At 38.8% G+C, this 19754-nt stretch overlaps 1 protein-coding gene across 2 annotated transcripts in view; it reads right to left on the reverse strand.

Annotated features, from left to right (window-relative positions):
• SLC39A8 (solute carrier family 39 member 8) overlaps positions 1 to 19754 on the reverse strand; it is an 88141-nt gene that overhangs the window by 33604 nt on the left and 34783 nt on the right. For both annotated transcript variants that reach the window (XM_047718091.1, XM_047718089.1), the window contains exons 4-6: positions 15531 to 15700; positions 14297 to 14419; positions 13453 to 13617 (exon numbers count right to left, since the gene is read on the reverse strand). In XM_047718091.1, coding sequence (XP_047574047.1) covers positions 13453 to 13617; positions 14297 to 14419; positions 15531 to 15700 — 458 coding nt within the window. The remainder of the gene's footprint in view (positions 1 to 13452; positions 13618 to 14296; positions 14420 to 15530; positions 15701 to 19754) is intronic.

The raw sequence follows: 19754 nt of genomic DNA on the forward strand, positions 1-19754 counted from the left end.
CTAAAATCTAACAAACTGAAATTTAAAAAAAGCTATAATGAGGTGCAATCAAAAACAGAGGCTCTTACTGCTAAGATAAATGAGGAAGAAGAGACAATTATTGATATAGGAGACCAAATGACAGAGAATAAAGAAGCTGAGCAAAACACAGACAAACAACTACTGGACCACAAGGGGAGAATTCGAGAGATAAGCGATACCATAAAACGGAACAATATTAGAATAATTGGGATTCCAGAAGAAGAAGTGAGAGAGAGCGGGGCAAAAGGTATATTAGAGTGAATTATAGCAGAGAATTTCCCTACCATGGCAAAGGGAACAAGCATCAAAAGCCGGGAGGCACAGAAATCAGTATCAATAAAAATAGGTCCAAACATAGTCGTCTAAGTTAAATTTACAAGTCTTAGTGACAAAGAGAAAATCCTGAAGGCAGCTCAGGACAAGAAGTCTGTAACATACAATGATAAAAATACTAGATTGGCAACAGACTTATCCACAGAGACCTGGTGGGCCAGAAAGAATTGGCATGATATATTCAGAGCACTAAATGAGAAAAACATACAGCCAAGAATACTATATCCAGCTAAGCTATCTCTGAAATAGAAGGAGAGATAAAAAGCTTCCAGGACAAACAAAAACTAAAAGAATTTAGTTTTGTTTCTAATTGTAATTGTAAATTATAAACACCAAACCAGCCCTACAGGAAATATTGAAAGGGGTCCTCTAAGCAGAGAGAGCCTAAAAGTAGTAGACCAGAAAGGAACAGAGATAATGTACAGTAACAGTCACTTTACAGGCAATACAGGGGCACTAAATTCATATCTCTCAATAGTTACCCTGAATGTAAATGGGCTAAATGCCCCCAATCAAAAGACACAGGATATCAGAATGGATAAAAAAACAAAACCCATCAATATGATGTCTATAAGAAACTCATTTTAGACCCAAAGACACCTCTAGATTTAAAGTGAGGGGGTAGAAAACAATTTACCATACTAGTAGACATCAAAAGAAATCTGGGGTGGCAATTCTTTTATCAGATAAATTAGATTTTAAGCCAAAGACTGTAATAAGAGATGAGGAAGGACACTGTATCATACTCAAATGGTCTGTCCAACAAGAAGATCTAATAATTTTAAATATCTATGCCCTTAATATGGGAGCAGCCAACTATATAAACCAATTAATAACAAAATCATAGAACCACATCGACAATAATACAATAATAGTAGGGGACTTTAACACCCCCCTCCCTGAAATGGACAGATCATCCAAGCAAAAGATCAACAAAGAAATAAAGGCCTTAAATGACACACAGGACTAGATGTACATCACAGATATATTCAGAACATTCCATCCCAAAGCAACAGAATACAGATTCTTCTCTACTGCACATGGAACATTCTCCAAAAAAGATCACATCCTGGGTTACAAATCAGGTCGCAACTGGTACCAAAATATTGGGGTCATTCCCTGCATACTTTCAGACCACAATGTTCTGAAGCTAGAACTCAGTCACAAGAGGAAAGTTAGAAAGAACTCAAATACATGGAGGCTAAAGAGCATCCTACTAAAGCATGAATGGGTCACCCAGGAAATTAAAGAAGAATTGAAAAAATTCATGGAAACAGATGATAAGGAAAATACAACAGTTCAAAATCTGTGGGACACAGCAAAGGCAGTCCTGAGAAGAAAACATATAGCAGTACAAGCCTTTCTCAAGAAACAAGAAAGGTCTCAAGTATACAACCTAACCCTACACCTAAAGAAGCTGGAGAAAGAACAACAAAGAAAGCCTAAACCCAGCAGGAGAAGAGAAATAATAAAGATCATAGCAGAAGTCAGTGAAATAGAAACAACAACAACAACAACAAAAAAAAAAAACCCAATAGGAAAAATCAAAGAAACTAGGAGGTGGTTCTTTGAAAGAATTAATAAGATTGATAAACCCCTGGCCAGACTTATCAAAAAGAAAAGAGAAAGGACCCAAATAAATAAAATCATAAATGAAAGAGAAGAGATCACAACCAACACCAAAGAAATACAAAGAAATACAATTATAAGAACATATTATGAGCAGCTATACGCCCAAAAATTTGACAATCTGGAAGAAATGGATGCATTCCTAGAGACATATAAACTACCACAACTGAACCAGGAAGAAACAGAAAACCTGAACAGACCCATAACCAGTAAGGAGCTGGAAGCAGTCATCAAAAATCTCCCAACAAACAAGAGCCCAGGGCCAGATGGCTTCCCAGGGGAATTCTACCAAACATTTATAGAAGAATTAATACCTATTCTCCTGAAACTGTTCCAAAAAATAGAAATGGAAGGAAAACTTCCAAACTCATTTTATGAGGCCAGCATTACCTTGATCCCAAAACCAGACAAATACCCCCTCAAAAAAGAGAATTACAGACCAATATCTTTGATGAACACAGATGTGAAAATTCTCACCAAAATACTAGCCAATAGGATCCAACAGTACATTAAAAGGATTATTCACCATGACCAAGTGGGATTTATTCCAGGGCTGCTAGGTTGATTCAACATCCACAAATCAATTGATGTGAAGCAATATATTAATAAAAGAAAGAACAAGGACCATAGGATTCTCTCAATAGATGCTGAAAAAGCATTTGACAAAGTACAGCATCCTTTCTTGAACAAAACTCTTCAAAGTGTAGGGATAGAGTGTACATTCCTCAATATCATCAAAGCAATCTATGAAAAACCCACACCAAATAACACTCAATGGAGAAAAACTGAGAGCTTTTTCACTAAGGTCAGGAACACAGCAGGGATGTCCATTATCACCACTGCTATTCAACACAGTACTAGAAGTCCTAGCCTCAGCAATGAGACAACAGAAATAACTTAAAGGCATCCGAATGAGCAAAGAAGAAGTCAAACTCACTCGTTACACATGATATGATACTTTGTGGAAAACCCAAAAGACTCCACTCCAAATCTGCTAGAACTTGTACAGAAATTCAGTAAAGTGTCAGGATATAAAATCAATGCACAGAAATCAGTTACATTTCTATACACCAACAACAAGACCGAAGAAAGAGAAATTAAAGAGTTGATCCCAGTTACAATTGCACCCCAAACCATAAGATACCTAGGAATAAACCTAACCAAAGAGGCAAAGAATCTGTACTCAGAAAACTATACAGTACTCATGAAAGAAATGGAGGAAGACACAAAGAAATGGAAAAACGTTCCATGCTCATGGATTGGAAGAACAAATATTGTGGAAAATGTCTATGCTACCCTAAAGCCATCTACACGTTTAATGCAATCCCTATCAAAATACCATCCTTTTTTTTTTCAAAGAAATGGAACAAATAATACTTAAATTTATATGAAACCAGAAAAGACCTCAAATAGCCAGAGGAATGTTGAAAAAGAAAGCCAAAGTTGGTGGCATCACAATTCCAGACTTCAAGCTCTATTGCAAAGCTGTCATCATCAAGACAGTATGGTACTGCCACAAAAACAGACACATAGATCAATGGAACAGAATAGAGAGCCCAGAAATAGACCCTCAACTCTATGGTCAACTAATCTTCGACAAAGCAGGAAAAAATGTCCAATGGATAAAAGACAGCCTCTTCAACAAATGGTGTTGGGAAAATTGGACAGCACATGCAGAAAAATGAAATTGGACCATTTCCTTACACCACACATGAAAACAGACTCAAAATGGATGAAGGACCTCAATGTGAGAAAGGAATCCGTCCATATCCTTGAGGAGAACACAGGCAGCAACCTCTTCTACCTCAGCCGCAGCAACTTCTTCCTAGAAACATTGCCAAAGGCAAGGGAAGCAAGGGCAAAAATGAACTATTGGGACTTCATCAAGATCAAAAGCTTTTGCACAGCAAAGGAAACAGTTAACAAAACCAAAAGACAACTGACAGAATGGGAGAAGATATTTGCAAACGACCTATCAGATAAAGGGCTAGTGTCCAAAATCTATAAAGAACTTATCAAACTCAACATCCAAAGAACAAATAATCCAATCAAGAAATGGGCAGAAGTCATGAACAGACATTTTTGCAAAGAAGACATCCAGATGGCCAACAGACACATGAAAAAGTGCTCCACATCACTTGGCATCAGGGAAATACAAATCAAAACCACAATGATATATCACCTCACACCAGTCAGAATGGCTCAAATTAACAAGTCAGGAAACGACAGATGCTGGTGAGGATGTGAAGATAGGGGTACCCTCCTATACTGTTGGTGGGAATGCAAGCTGGTGAAACCACTCTGGAAAACAGCACGGAGGTTCCTCAAAATGTTGAAAATAGAGCTACCCTATGATTCAGCAATTACACTACTGGGTATTTACCCTAAAGATACAAATGTAGTGATCCAAAGGGGCATGTGACCCCGAATGTTTATAGCAGCAATGTCCACAACAGCCAAACTATGGAAAGAACCTAGATGTCCATCAACAGATGCATGGATAAAGAAGATGTGGTGTGTGTGTGTGTGTGTGTGTTTATATATGGTATATATATATTCTTCTCTATTACATATATAGTGTATAAATATATTTTTCTTTATTACATATATAGTGTATATAATATTCTTCTTTATTACATATATAGTGTATATAATATTCTTCTTTATTATATATATAGTGTACACACACACACACACACACACACAATGGAATACTATGCAACCATCAAAAGAAATGAAATCTTGCCATTTGCAACGACATGGAAAGAACTAGAGGGTATTACGCTGAGCGATATAAGTCAATCAGAGAAAGACAGTTATCATGTGATCTCCCTGATATGAGGAATTTGAGAGGCTGAGTGGGGGTTCTGGGGGGTAGGGAAGGAAAAAAATGAAAAGGATGGGATCTGGAGGGAGACAAACCATAAGAGACTCTTAATCTCACAAAACAAACTGAGGGTTGCCGGGGGGAGGAGGTATGGAGAGGATGGTGGGGTTATGGACACTGGGGAGGGTATGTACTATGGTGAGTGCTATGAAGTGTGCAAACCTGACAATTCACAGACCTGTACCCCTGGGGCAAATAATACATTGTAAGTTAATAAAAAAGGAATTAACAAAGCCAAACAAAACAAAACAAAAACAAACCAAAAAAAAGACAAACAGGAGAAGAGAAATAATGTACTTATCACATGCATATGGCGTGCTAGACACTGGTACGCAGTTAACCTGTAACAAATTATTCAATTTGCATGAAAATTTATTAGCATAAAGATTTTTGCTCATCATTTAACAGAAGAGCAAACAAAGGCCAGAGACATGAACTGATTTTCCCTGTATCATACAATGAACATTTTACTGCTGAAATGTGAACACTGGCCCATGTAACTGCAAAACCCTTTCTTCCTCCTCCACATTTAGCTGCCCTGCAAGGAAAAGGAGATACAGAGAAAACACCAGAAGTAATAGCTAAAATGGCAGGAGAAGGTTAGTACAGCATCACAGACACTACCAAATGAGCAATTCCAAAACGGAGGGAATGGCTTCCAGTGAAAAATCTGCCTTTATATTCCTAGCAGTCAGTCAACAATAAGTACTCAAATATGTACTAAACTACAGGAACGTCTCAAAAAGAATGAGAATGAGTGTTAAGAATATAGCACACTGTTGGGGCGCCTGGGTGGCTCAGTCGTTAAGCATCTGCCTTCGGCTCAGGTCATGATCCCAGAGTCCTGGGATCGAGCCTGACATTGGGCTTCCTGCTCACCAGGAGGCCTGCTTCTCCCTCTCCCACTCCCACTGTTTATGTTCTTTCTCTCGCTGTCTCTCTCTCTCTGTGTCAAATAAATAAAATCTTTTAAAAAAAAAAGAATATAGTGTACTGTCTAGAAAAATCACTTGTATCACCCCAAAGGGAAATTTTTAAGAGTACTGATTTTTTTTATACATGATTAAATACTTGAGGAAATGATGAAAAAGAGGAGGGTGCACATGAAGACTAGCTCACAGACGGAAATAATAGAGTAGCACAGAGTAAGGGCTAACCAGATGGGTCCATGGATCAGGATGTCTGGGTTTAAACCCTAACTTGGTATGTGTGTGACCTTGTTCAAGTTATGTAACTTCCCTGTACATCATTTTCCACATCATTAACATGGAGATAATTACCATACTTATGTCACAAGGCTATTACTGTAAGGAGTAAATGAGTTACTATTTGTGAAGCACTGAAGAAAATGTCTGACACAGAGTCTTCAGTATTAACTAGTCTTTCAAGAAGCTGGAGAGTGTAGGGAAGGAGTAAGGTTGGGAAATTTTGGGGAGAAGCAGAGTCAGGAAAAGAAGAATACGTTAAGGTAGAAAAGACTCAAGCATGTTTGTGGACATGGAGAGAAGGAGAGATTCAGGAAAGGTCAACAGAAACAGGAAGAAGCTGTGGGAAAGATGAACACATTTGGAGGAACTGGCCTTAAGAAAAGATAAAGAATACAGGTCCTGATACAATGAAGAGGTGGAGAGCAGATGAGGAAACAGAGCAGTTTTCAGGACATAAAAGAGGAGGTGAGACAGCAAAGGTCGCAGATTACAAAGAAAGACCTCCATCTCACTAAAGGAAACAAAGGTAAGAGTGGGAATTTTGCAGAGTAATGAAAAGATTTTAGAAGAGAGATTTTTGAAAATTTCCAAAGATTCACTAGAGATGCATAAAAGTAGAGTTAATACTGGTGAAGTGTGGGCTAAATCCAGAGAGGATTCAGGTATCAGCTTTTGGGACGTTTCCAACACAAATACTAGAGCCAGGTAAAATGGCACATGGGGCAAGTGTTGAGCCGGATCCAGAGCAAATTCCACTGACAGCCCAGCCCTACCCAGAATTCTCCTTCACCACTGTCTAGGGGCATCACGTGCCTACCACTAAACCAGCTTTTTCAGAAACACCAGTCGATCAAAATCAATGAAAATAATCTCTCATATCATTTTATTACTTACGTAGTTTTCAGTTTTAACTAATGGCTAATATAACCACGTACAGGAAAGTAACCGATTTCTATTTTATTAACTACTGTGATTTTAAACAGCAAATAGCTTTTTGGTGAAATACAGCAGAGTTGTTATCAACATGGACAGGACTGGAGGAGATTATGCTGAGTGAAATAAGTCAAGCAGAGAGAGTCAATTACCATATGGTTTCACTTACTTGTGGAGCATAAGGAATAACACAGAGGACACTGGGAGATGGAGAGGAGAAGTGAGTTGGGGGAAATCAGATGGGTAGACAAACCATGAGAAACTGTGGACTCTGAGAAACAAACTGAGGGTTTTGGAGGGGAGAGGGGTGGGGGGTTGAGTGAACCTGGTGGTGGGTATTAAGGAGGGCATGTATTGCATGGAGCACTGGGGTGTGGTGCATAAACAATGAATCTTGGAACACTGAAAAAATAAATAAATAGATAGATAAGTGAGGCAAAAAAAAAAAAAGAAGAAGGAAAGAAATACAGCAGACTGGACATATATATTTATCTGTAGCCCCTCCCGAAACTCCTTAAAATAAATAAATAAAGGAGTCATCATGTCATGGGACAGAAAGAATGGGAGATTATATGACAACATGGAGATATTTATTTTAGAAAATGAAAAGTGGAGGATACAGTAGAACTGACTTCCTATGAGGAAAAAAGTCAACAAGAAACAAAGTGATGTGGGGTGCAGAACTTCAGAGAAGTATAGGAAATGGAGGCACCAAGTACCTCGGAAAGTGACAGGTGAAGCATGAAACTGAAAATAAGAGAATTCATTGTAAGTTTATTAAGGAGCAATCAGAACCCCAGCTCTTTGCTCCCAAGACAATGCAGCAAGGCAAACACCCCACATGACTGGAGATTCACCCTTTGAGAATACTGAACCAGAGAGACTTTCACTTCAAGGACATAAGGCAAACTGAAGTCTGCAATGAGATGTGGAGCTGAAGACAGGGTATTAAGTCAAAACTCCACAGTGCCCCATTCCTTTCTGCTCCCACCCCACTCCCAACACAGGCAGGCAGGAAGACTCACCACCCTTGCCACCTCCAGGCAAGAACAGAGAAAAACCAACCACCTGAGAGAAAAGACCAATGGACAAGCCCCACACATATGGGCTTCCTGATTAGTTTTGTTTTTCTATCTCATACTTTAAAAAGAATGCTTTCCACATTCAGTGTAATATTTCACTTGTTATGAAAGCACACAAAATCTGTCTGTTCTATCCCACTGTTATGTACCAGTACTTAGAAGAGTGCCAAGAACACACTAGGTGCTCAATAAATGTTTGAGGAATAAATTAAATGTATTTAACAGCTATTATGGAGATCCAAGCAACTCAAAAATATTCTCTCCGTATTTGGAGAGTATCATTTCGTGTCAGTTGTTGACAAAGGAAGTCTCCCTAACATCACCACATTTTACAGCTGAATTCCACTTCCCTGCACCCTCCGTTTTAAAGATAAAAGGTACAACAGTTAACTTCTAAAAATAGCTGATATTAATGTCTCTTCTATTAGGAAAAAAAGTGATGCCTATCACTTTATATTTATTGACACTGATTCCTAAAGAAAAGCACAAAAGGTTTCCTTTAGAAAAAGACTGATTACATACAGACTACAGGAGAAATAAGCCAGATGGTCCCCCTAGTGGCCTAGAAAACTACCACTCTCCAGAGTACCACCTCTGCCTAAGCAATCAACACCTAATAAAAATCCAGTCCTTCTAAAGCTGTAGATTCACACCGACAAGACCCATTTGGTTGCATAGATACTGAAATGACTCCTCTACAGGGTTGTACAATTGTCAGAGAGGGAGAAGAACAAAGCAAGTGTCACAAGCTGAGCTGTGAAACATGACCTTCTGGCAGTAACTGAGTAACTGTGCTCCCCTTCTTCCCTCATAACAGCTTTCGTTTACTCCCCTGTGACTCCCAGGTTGTCCTGGAAATACGCATGCTCCGGCATACAGGCACCTGTGGGCCTGTGCGCATGCGCGTGTGCACACACATGTGCACGCGTGCACACCTCTCCCCCTCTCCCCACACACACACTCCTACGAGTCCCATGGATTGTGTGCATCTACAGGGTCTGGAACAAGGCTATTAAGGAAGTCTCACTAATTTGTCTAAGTATGTAAAAGTTATAATCAAACTAAAGAACTGTTGAATAAAATCTCTCCAATCCTCTTAAAAGGTCATAGATACCCTTCCATGGCAATACATTTTTTTAAAATGCGTAAAGCTATGGTTTTTATATGACTGAACACAAACAAAATACCAAAGGCAACTAAAGTTAAGTATTATTGCATATCTGAGTATTCAATGATGGACCAAAATTGTTTGGAATAAATACCAGTACAGATATCCCTAAGTCATGGATTTTAATTATTCTGTAATTCTTTTGTTCTTCCTATATTCCAGTAAAATCAAAAATTGTGCTATTGTCATCTAGACTGTCAGATAATATGCATTCTATTAATAGAATGTCAAATTAGACTACTTTTCTTAACTTGCTCTTAGTTTCTTATTATTTTCAATTTGAAAAAACTTGACTGTGTTGAAGCAGGAGCAACAAGAATCATCAACAAAATTCTTAAGGCAATACTTGAACTTAGACATGAACCATGAATCTTCCATATCCTGTTCAAGTCTCACAATGGAGCATCTAGGTTAATTATTTTTATTATATAAAATATTAGAGAGTATTTTAATTTTATTATTGAAATCACTATCATTTATATTACACTATCTACTGTTTCTATTAAAGCAATATCTAAAACTTTATGGCATTTCTTAAATTCTACTTCTTTCAATTTTTTTAATGCGATATAAAGAGAAAACTGAAAATAATGGTACATTACTCAGTTTAAGTCTCTCTTCATTTAAGACTATGCCTTCAACCAAAAGAGCCAGAGTAGACCCCTTAAGAAATTAGTGTCAGGGCTATTTGTACGGTTCATTTCAAGGCCTGGTGCATGGTTGTCATCCTGGAACACAACTTCTCTGCCTTCAGTTGGACTTCCCATTCCTAGAAGTGTATTTCCAGAATCCTAGCTTCATTACACTCTCTCACTAGATTTATAGCTTACTACTGTTTATAATTTCACAGTTGATTCTTTTTTTTTTAAGATTTTATTTATTGACTGATTTATTTAGAGGGACAGAGATCACAAGCAGGGTGGGGACAGACAGAGGGAAAGGGAGAATCTTAAGCAGACTCCACGCTGAGCACAGAGCCTAACATAGGGATCCATCTCAGGGCCCTAAGATCATGACCTGAGCGGAAATCAAGAGTCGGATGCTTAACTGACTGAGCCACCCTGTCGCCCTCCACAGTCATTTCTATTCAATATTGACAGAATTGTGCCATTCGTCTCCAGCGTTGATGTCAGGAAGTCCAAAGCCATTTAGCTTCTAGCGTCCTTGTATGTATATAGCCCATTTGGTTAGTCTCGAAGATTTTAGAACATTCTTTTCTGAGATAGCTGCATGGCTGGCTCTTCTTCCTCATTATCTAATTCTCTGCTGATCTCTGTAGGGATCTTTCTTGATCAAGGAAGCTCCCACATATCACTCCCACATCACCATTTTTTTTAAAGATTCCATTTATTTATTTCAGAGAGAGAGAAAGACAGAGAGAGTGTGAGCCTGAGTAGAGGGAGAGGCAGAGGGAGAGAAAGAGAAGCAGACCTCCTTTGAGCAGGGAGCCCAATATGGGGCTCAATCCCAAGACCCCAGGACTGTGACCCAAGCCAAAGGCAGACACTTAACAAACAAGCCACCCAGGGACCCCCCACATCACCTTATTTTATTTACATCAAAGTACATATTGTTATATGGTATTTTCTAGTTTTATTCTTTTCTATATTTCCATTAAATAAACTGTAGGTTTTACAAGAATTCATGTGCTTCTGAATCCCCAGAGCCTAGGACAGTGAGCAGGTACTCAATAAATGGTTATTGGGTAAATGAATAAAAGCCTGTGTACTAGCTTTACTTCCAGAAGTAGAGTAAGAATAACTTTTCAATTGATATTTCTAAATTACGTGAAACAGGATCATGTGTAGGATCCCATTCTTGTCATGGTGTTTATATTTACTACAAACATGTCTTCTGGCAATAGTAAATTATAAATCAAGAGGAGCCCAAAAACTTTAAAACTAAAATCGAACTTTTGAGCAGTTCAATTTGTCTTCAGAAAGCAAAAGCCTCAGGCCAAATTATCTCCTTTCCTTACAAAAAATTCATAGTTATTAGGTTAAGAGTTAATGTCATCATCTTGATTCCAGTAGAGCAATGACCTAAAGAAGACAATCCAGCAAGGTATGCAAGCATGTAGGCTTCAGTATCAGATGACCTTGGTCCTGATCCAAGCTTTGCCATGTAGGAGCTACCTGTCCCTGGCTTTGTTATTTAACCTCTAAGCTACAGTCTCCGAATTATGACAGTACTTATCTCCTAGGCTATGATGAGCGTCCAAGCAGATCATTCATTTAGAATTCCAGGCAGAGTCCCTGAGCATTAATAAATGTTATCTATAATTATTGTAAGAAATTATCTATTTGAACATTTTCACATTCTTTGCAAAATCTTGGCTGAAAGTATCATTCATTACATTGCATGAAATAATTTCCTCTCTTAGCTCAGTGCTAATACAAAAATGCCTCTTCAAACACACTTGAGATTTTCCTTAATCAGGTGGGGCAAAATATATGACTGATGATGTTTTCTTTCCAGAAGGAAACTCAGGTCATTTGCCATAATAACCTCTTCCAGATACCTTTTTTTCTACTTTTTATTTTTTCTTAGCTGGCTTTCCTTGATTTTGTTTTCAGTATTTCTTTTTTATGTTGTGTTTAACTTTGTATCTTACGGCTCTACTATTTACCAACTGAGTGACCCTCGGAACTTTTTTAACATCTGAACTTCCACTTCCCTGGTCTGTCAAATGAGAATTGTTGTGAGCACCAATGATACTGTCACGTAGCACCCTTCTCCATATCTGCTCCTCTACTCCATCCATATGCCCTTGCACCCATACAAGGGCACAACCCTCTAGATTAGTCTAGAAATGGACTGCTAATTCAAGCCCGACCAAGGAGACACTTGCCAGGAATTCTGGACTTGGGACTGAAAGAGTCTGGTCAGTTTCCTTCTAGTGACTGAAACTGCAAGACGTAAACCTCAGGGGTTGCTAGTGGCTATTTCCCACATATGGAAGGAGCCAGTGCACACCGAAAGAAGAATTACTGTAAGCTATAGGGAAGAGGAAGACAAGGAGTTCTAATGGTTCTAATGGTTCCTAAGTTCTTGCTATTCCTATGCCTGGCTGTTCCATGAGACATCCTACTATCTTTCCAATAAAGTCTCCTTTCTGCATACATAATTTGGGTTTGATATCCAGCACTTGAAACCAAAATAGTTCTAATATGTAGAAAATAAACTATTTTGAATAATTGTTATAAAAAATAAACAAGAGGGGCACCCGGGTGCCTCAGTAGGTTAAGCGTCTGCCTTGGGCTCAGGTCATGATCCCAAGGTCCGGGGATCAAGCCCCAAGTCGAGGCTCCTTGCTCAGTGGGGAGCTGCTTCTCCCTCTGCTGCTCTCCCCCACTTGTACGTGCTCTCTCTCTCTCTATGTCAAATAAATAAATAAAATCTTTTTTAAAAATATTAAAAGTAAAAGTAAAAGAAATAAAACAATTAAGTGCCTAGCATACTACCTGGCATATAATATTCACTCAAGAAATGATACCTATTGGGGCACCTGGGTAGCTCAGTGGGTAAAAGCCTCTGCCTTCGGCTCGGGTCATGATCCCAGGGTCTTGGGATCCAGCCCCACATCGGGATCTCTGCTCAGCGGCGAGCCTGCTTCCCTTCCTCTCTCTCTGCCTGCCTCTCTGCCTACTTGTGATCTCTGTCAAATAAACAAATAAAATCTTTTAAAAAAAAAAAAAGAAAAAAGAAAGAAATGATACCTATTAACATTATTTAGAAGATGGAGGTACAAATTCTAAATCAATTAATTAATGAACACAATTTTAATAGGTTATAAATCTTTTTTTTTCTTGCAGTTTCAAACTCACTCAAAGGGATTCTTTGGTTTGGGATCTTGAAAGAATTGCAAAATAAGAGAAATGCTCTGATTAAGTTTGCTACATATCACTGTATAAATCTAAGTAACTCGTACCTATACTTAAATAATCTTAGAGAATACTAAAGTCTCAGATCCAGTAACCCTCCATTTCTTACTTAACTCACTTGTTCAGGGTAAATATATGGAGGAAAATTAGAACAAGAATTATAGACTAACATTCCACAGATCCCTCATACACAAAAATAAGTCAGACACATTTAAGTGTGTAAAATACTGATTTGGCTACATTCACAGAAGTCTTCAGATTTTATAAAGGATGCAATATAGCAAAGAAAAAAATGGAATCACCATACCTGTAGAGATACCACACTGACGTTATCAAAATGGATATGTCCATTAGGCTCTGTGACAGCTGGATTTGCATAACACGTCACACCATTGATGGCAGGTAATGTTTTAGGTTGATGAGTTTTCTCATGAGAAGGACCAAAGTCATCATTTCTAAAGTGAGTGTGATTCTACATAAAAAAATTTAAAAAGCAAGAGGAGGTTATAAGAATAAAAAATGATGGCTCACACAAAGTAGAGAGTTTAGTGCTTTTTATTTGTAAGAGAAAATTCACACATCTATTCAATATATAATCTTTTTAGACTTACAAATGTTATCTTCATTTATTATGTTATGTTTTCTCATGTTAGGGTATATATGCCTTCTTATTTTGATGAACACAAATGAACACAGATTGTGCACATTTTTCTTGACATTAAATTATTGATACTTATTCCAAATTCTACACTGTGAATCATTTCTCTTATATTTATGAATATACTGACTCTTTCCTTTCTCCTCACATTCACAAGTCTAATAACTGAGCTGTTCACATAATTTTAAGAATAAAATTCCCGAGGCACCAGGGTGGCTCAGTCAGTTAAGCATCTGACTCTTGATTTCAGGTCAAGCTATGATCTCAGGGTTGTGAGATAGAGCCCTGTGGCAGGCTCTGCACTGAGCATGGAGCCTGCTTGAGATTCTCTCTCTCTCTCTCTCTTTCTGCCTCTCCCCTCTGCTCATGCTTTCTCTCCCTCTTTCTCAAAAAAAAAAAAAAAAAAGAATAAAATTCTTGCCTTATTTGCCTATAAAGCTATATAAAGTAGCTTTAAGGGGTCAAACAAACATTTTCAATAAAGTCTATTTACCTGACCATATGTCTTTAATAACATCTTAAGCACTCTTTCAAAAAAGAAAAGCAAGTAAAATCCACCAAACACAGCAACTGCCTTCTCAACATAGTTGTCACTTTTGGGATTGAATCCAAATGCCTGAGAGAGGAAAAAAAAAAATCAGGTAAAACAAGTAATTTAACCTGATTTCTGGAAAACAATACATCTTTCAGTATACAATTTTCATCAAAGTTCTAAGCCCATCTTCAGATCAGGTAATATAGGGAATTTAACCACCAAAAACACACACACACACAAAAAAAAACTCTGAAACTTAAGTAACCAAACTGTAAGAGATCATACAGGAGTCTTATAACCAGAAGAAGTTCTATTACTAAAACCCCCAGAGTATCTTATAGTTTCCCGACTATAAGATAGTTTCCTACCTTCAGCAATATTTATCTTGAAAGAGAAAGCTTTTCATAGTAAAGGAGAAGCACCGATTCCCACCTTTATAGATAATATTAGATATGAGTAATAAAGAAAAATGAGACACTGGTAATCCATTTTCTCTAAAAGTAATATACTTGTCCATTATATCCAGATTCAAATTTTTAAAGCAAATATGACAAGCCATTTGGATTACTGTTTTGCCAAGAGAGATCCTTTTAAACCCAGAGGATCCTGGTTGGCCCTAAAGAGATAAAGAACTCAAGGGCTGGGCCCAAGAAAGAAGAAAAGATTTCTTTCACACCCACACATACCCATGAGAATGAAATAATCTACCGTTTAAAGGACACGGGGCAAGAGCTAGGGTTTGAAATTATGAAGAGCCCAGGTTTTCCTACCAGACAAGACACACAAACTTAAATAAAAGCTACAATGAATGTCTGAGGACACTTTGTGGTATCTCTTCAATAAATCGGACATTGCAGGCTCTTCAAAAAATAAATAATAATAAAAGTATGTAGAAAAATTAAGGTTGCCAAATGCAAGACAAAATAAAGTTTCAGGCCCTCAGAGGTGTCCCAGAGCTGTCTGGGCACGTCCTGGTGGCTGGCCTCCTAGAATATTAATTTTATCTCTGACACTGATATCCCCTGTAGCTTGAGACAAGCTTTTTCATCTGCTGTGATTCAGCTCTCTCTTCTTCAACACTATCAACCAGACCATAAAATGCTGTGAGAATTATGGAGCCTTAAAATGTACAAAGTGCTAAAACATCTAAAAGGAACAATTATTCACAGAAACAAACAGCCAAGATCCTTACCTCTGGAATAAGCTGGAAAATGGCATTTGAAAATAGAGTCCCAATAGCCAGACCCACGAAAAAGGTCAAAACCTTAGGGAAGTAAGATTTCTTTAGCAGTGGAGTCAAAATCAATCCGAGGAGAGATGCCAGATTAATAATTGTCACTGACAGGAATCCATATCCCCAAACTGTAGATCAGAAGTAAAGAGCAGAAATTAATCAGAGCAATGAAGCCAAATGAAATCTTACTGTACAAGAAGCCTGAAACAACTTTTTCTTTAAAAGCTTGAAACAGATCTTCTTTAAAATAACAAGATCTTCTCAACAAAATTTATGCAGAAAACTGTAAACATAAAGCAGAATAATAAATATTAATAGTAATACTGCTTATACTGTCATCGGCCCTAAACCACTCAAAGGCTCAAAGAATTTTCTAGCTTGCAGGAAATGTGGAAGACATCTGGAATGGTGACAAACCACCTAAACCCCAGAGGCTCCAAGTCACCTACTTTCATCTGTAGCTCAAAGCCTCATTTAAAATTCAGCCTTTCAGAGGAATATAGAGGCGGTGTGAGTTTCAGGGGAAAAGTACAAAGTGATGGGTGGAGGGTAGGGGTGGAGATGGGTGGGTAGGAGTTAGCTTCAAGGTGACCAGAGTTGCGGACACTGCACTTGTCATAATCACTGGTCTGCAGGATCCTGTGGAGTGCACTTCCTTGGGAAGGCAGCACCTCGGCCCCCAGGACTTGGACTCAGCCCCACACGGTGAGCACTCAGGAGGGGAGCATGTGGGAACCAGGGAGTAGCTTGTGTTGACCAACTCTCCCAGATCAGGGTGAAAATATCCTGTGCAATGAGGACTCTGATGACAGAAGGGGGTGACGAGTCTTTTGATTCTCTGTCCTGTAAGGTCTGGTATACCCAATAGGTGCTTAATATTGCTTACAATGAAATGAATGAATGTTATCCTAAGCTCTACATCTATCCTAAGCTCTGGCGTGTGTGACCTCCGTTTCCCCAATTATCCTGGAGTGGGGGGGTTGGTTTAAGGACACAATGGGAGTGCAAGCGAAGCATACCCAGGACATCTGCGGTCGGCAGTGCAGGCCCTGGAACCGCACATCGTGGCTTTACCTATGCCCCACCCGCTGTGCATGAAGGACAGCGTGAAAGATGAGGAAGCTATCTCTGCCCTCTCACTTCTTTAAAATGCCCAGAAAACATTTTTAAATGTTAGGCCCCTTTCCTTACGACACTCTTGGTGGAGTACTATAGCAACACCTAATGCTAATGAGTATTTGCCACTGCCAGATACATGCTAAGAAACTGACATGTAGGGACACCTGGGTGGCTCCATCAGTTAGGCAGCTGCCTTCTGCTCTGGTCATGATTCCGGGGTCCTGGGATGGAGCCCTGCCTTGGGCTCCCTGCTCAGTGGGAGTAGGCTTCTCTCTCTCCCTCTGCCTGCTGCTCCCCCTGCTTGTGCTCTCTCTCACTCTCACTCTGTCAAATAAAATCTTGAAAGAGAGAAAGAAGGAAAGAAATAAAGAGAGAAAGAAGGAAAGAAATAAAGAGAGAAAGAAAGAAAGAAAGAAAGAAAGAAGAAAGAAAGGAAGGAAGGAAGGAAGGAAGGAAGGAAGGAAGGAAGGAAGGAAGAAAAAATAAAGAAAGAAAGGAAACTGACATGTATTCATGAATTTGACCCTCACAAAACTCTGTGAGGTAAGGACTACTATCTCCTTCCCCATACAGTTGAGGAAACCAAAGCATACGGAGCTCCAGTGAGATGCCCAAGCCATGCAGACAGAAAGCTGGATTTTGAACCCAGGCAGTCTGGCTCTAGGGCTGATATACATGAGCAATATGCTTCATTACTCCCATAGAGATATTCTAGTTTTTAAAAAAACCAAGGGACTCAGCGAAACTGCAGATATTTTATATTGTGCTTCATGACTATAAGGTTGCTCACCATTATTTTAGTTCAAGTGACTCTATCTACAAATAAACAACCTTAGCAAATGCTTATGGAGCCACACAGATAGACGTAACCATGGTTCCTGCCAACAAAGAGCCTAGATCTTCTGCTTGGAGAACTGGGAAATGTGTAGGCACATATGCACACAAAGCAATACAGGTTGTCTATGCTGCATATCAAATAAAACGAACAGAGAGTAAACATTCCTGTTTCCACGACAATCATCACAGCACTGACTATGACTTTATCTTCCCCAGATGCTTTCCTATCAGTTCCAGACCGCTGACCAGGCCCTACAAAGTCATCTCATTGGAACTAGGAAGGTCCACCTCATTCCCGTTTACTACCTTATCACCTAAAACAATACTATCTACTCCCCTACACTCTCCCCTTAGAGAAGACTCACAATCCCACCTCTCCCTCCATGGTATAGCGATGTGTAGCTTCCTTTAACATGAATAGCCTTCTGTCCCTTCACTAGCCTACATGCACTCATTCATTCAACAAATATTTATAATCTCATTAAGTAGACAGGATATGTAATGCTGAAACTGAAATAAAAACACAAAGAAGTTTCTCAGTACCAGACTGAATCTAAATCGCATACACGTACGAAACACATCGCCTTCCCCCTTAGAAATCTGGGACCTCCGCAGAGAGCAGAGACGTTACAATCAATTTCAGTATCTCACCCACACCAGTCAATCGCATAGATGACTGACGACCAAATCCTATCAGTTTTGTTTGAGACATATCTCACTCCGGCTTCTCCGTCCTCCTTGCCAATGCCTTGAGCTCAGGTCCTCATCAGCGCTCACTCCCTCTTCTGAAGCATTAAGACAGTCTTCTCTCCCTACATGACATGGCCACCAACCAGACTCACTATCCTGAAACACAACTTGGATCATCTCATGTCCCTGTTCGAGATTGCTGTTCATAAACAGACTCCCACACAACTTTTCCAGTGTTATTTATACACCTCTCAACATGGCCTTTATGCTAACATAAGCTAACAATGCTTTCCAAGTACAGAATTACCTTTCTTGTGATTCTTTATCTGAAAACATCTTTCTATCTTCCTTGCCTGAGAAACTCACAGGTGTTTCTCTAAGTCGACTCCAAGACATCTTCTCTAGGGCTTTCCCAGCTCTTCCAGGCAGCTGTCCCTCGCTCCTCAGGCTTCCCATGGCTCTTTGGTTAAAGGTAATTAGACCACATACCATGTTTATAAAATCTTTATATCATGACTCCTTTGAATTAGTTTTACTTTGGTTTTTCTTATCTTTGAATGAACTCAGGATTGGCTCTATATTAAGTGAACAGTTACCTCAAGAATCCAGTGCCTTTCCTTACTTAAAAAATAATTTATTTGTGGGAAAAGAAGAGGCTTACATAGGGAGCAGGAAATGGAGTGAACCTACGAACACATGTCTAAGAAGAGGGAAGACATAGTCTTCCTTCTCTGTGCCAGGCACTATTCCAGATATTTTCATATATTAATTCATTTGATACCCCCAACAATTCTAGGAGGGACATACTATAATTATCTCCATATGACAGATGAGACAACTGAGGCACAGAGATATTGAATAAATTGCTCAACACAGCTGCACACACAACCGCACATTTTAAAATAAAACAAAAGCGTACACCAAATAAAGGCAATGTAGTGTCAAATTAAACATCTTAGATTAGTAATAATGAGTACTTCACCAGGTGAAGTACTCATTATTACTAATTCTCCAGAAATTTTTCTGTCTCTTCTCCTAACCTGTCCCACCCACCCCAGCCCCATTTCAGTTCCTAAGATAATGTGTACCCTAAGAGGAATTTCTGTCCTTATTGGGTCTCTGTCCAAATATTTGGTGCCTGTCTAATCTTGTAACTTAGAACTATTGATTTTCCATTTTATGACTTTGCAGTGTTGACCCTGGAGTGCTCTCACTTCCTGCTTCCCAGTTCTCTGATCCTACCCTCCCAGTTCCTAAAATAAAGGAAACCTGGAATTAAGGTTAAAAGCATTTCTGAATGTCAGTCACTAAGCTGCACAGAGTAGAGGACTTGTTTTTTCTGAAGCTTCATCTCCTATGTCCAGAATTATGTATGTGGTAGATATATTTTATTTAACAGATGTATATATAGGGCCTAACTACATGCTATACTATATTCTACACACTTTACAAATATTAAGTTATTAATCATTATAGTAACCTTATGATAAAGATACTGTTTCAAATAAGAAAAATTAGGAGAAGGCATTTGGGGGA

Source organism: Lutra lutra, chromosome 2 (assembly GCF_902655055.1).
Source record: "Lutra lutra chromosome 2, mLutLut1.2, whole genome shotgun sequence".
NCBI lineage: Eukaryota > Metazoa > Chordata > Mammalia > Carnivora > Mustelidae > Lutra > Lutra lutra.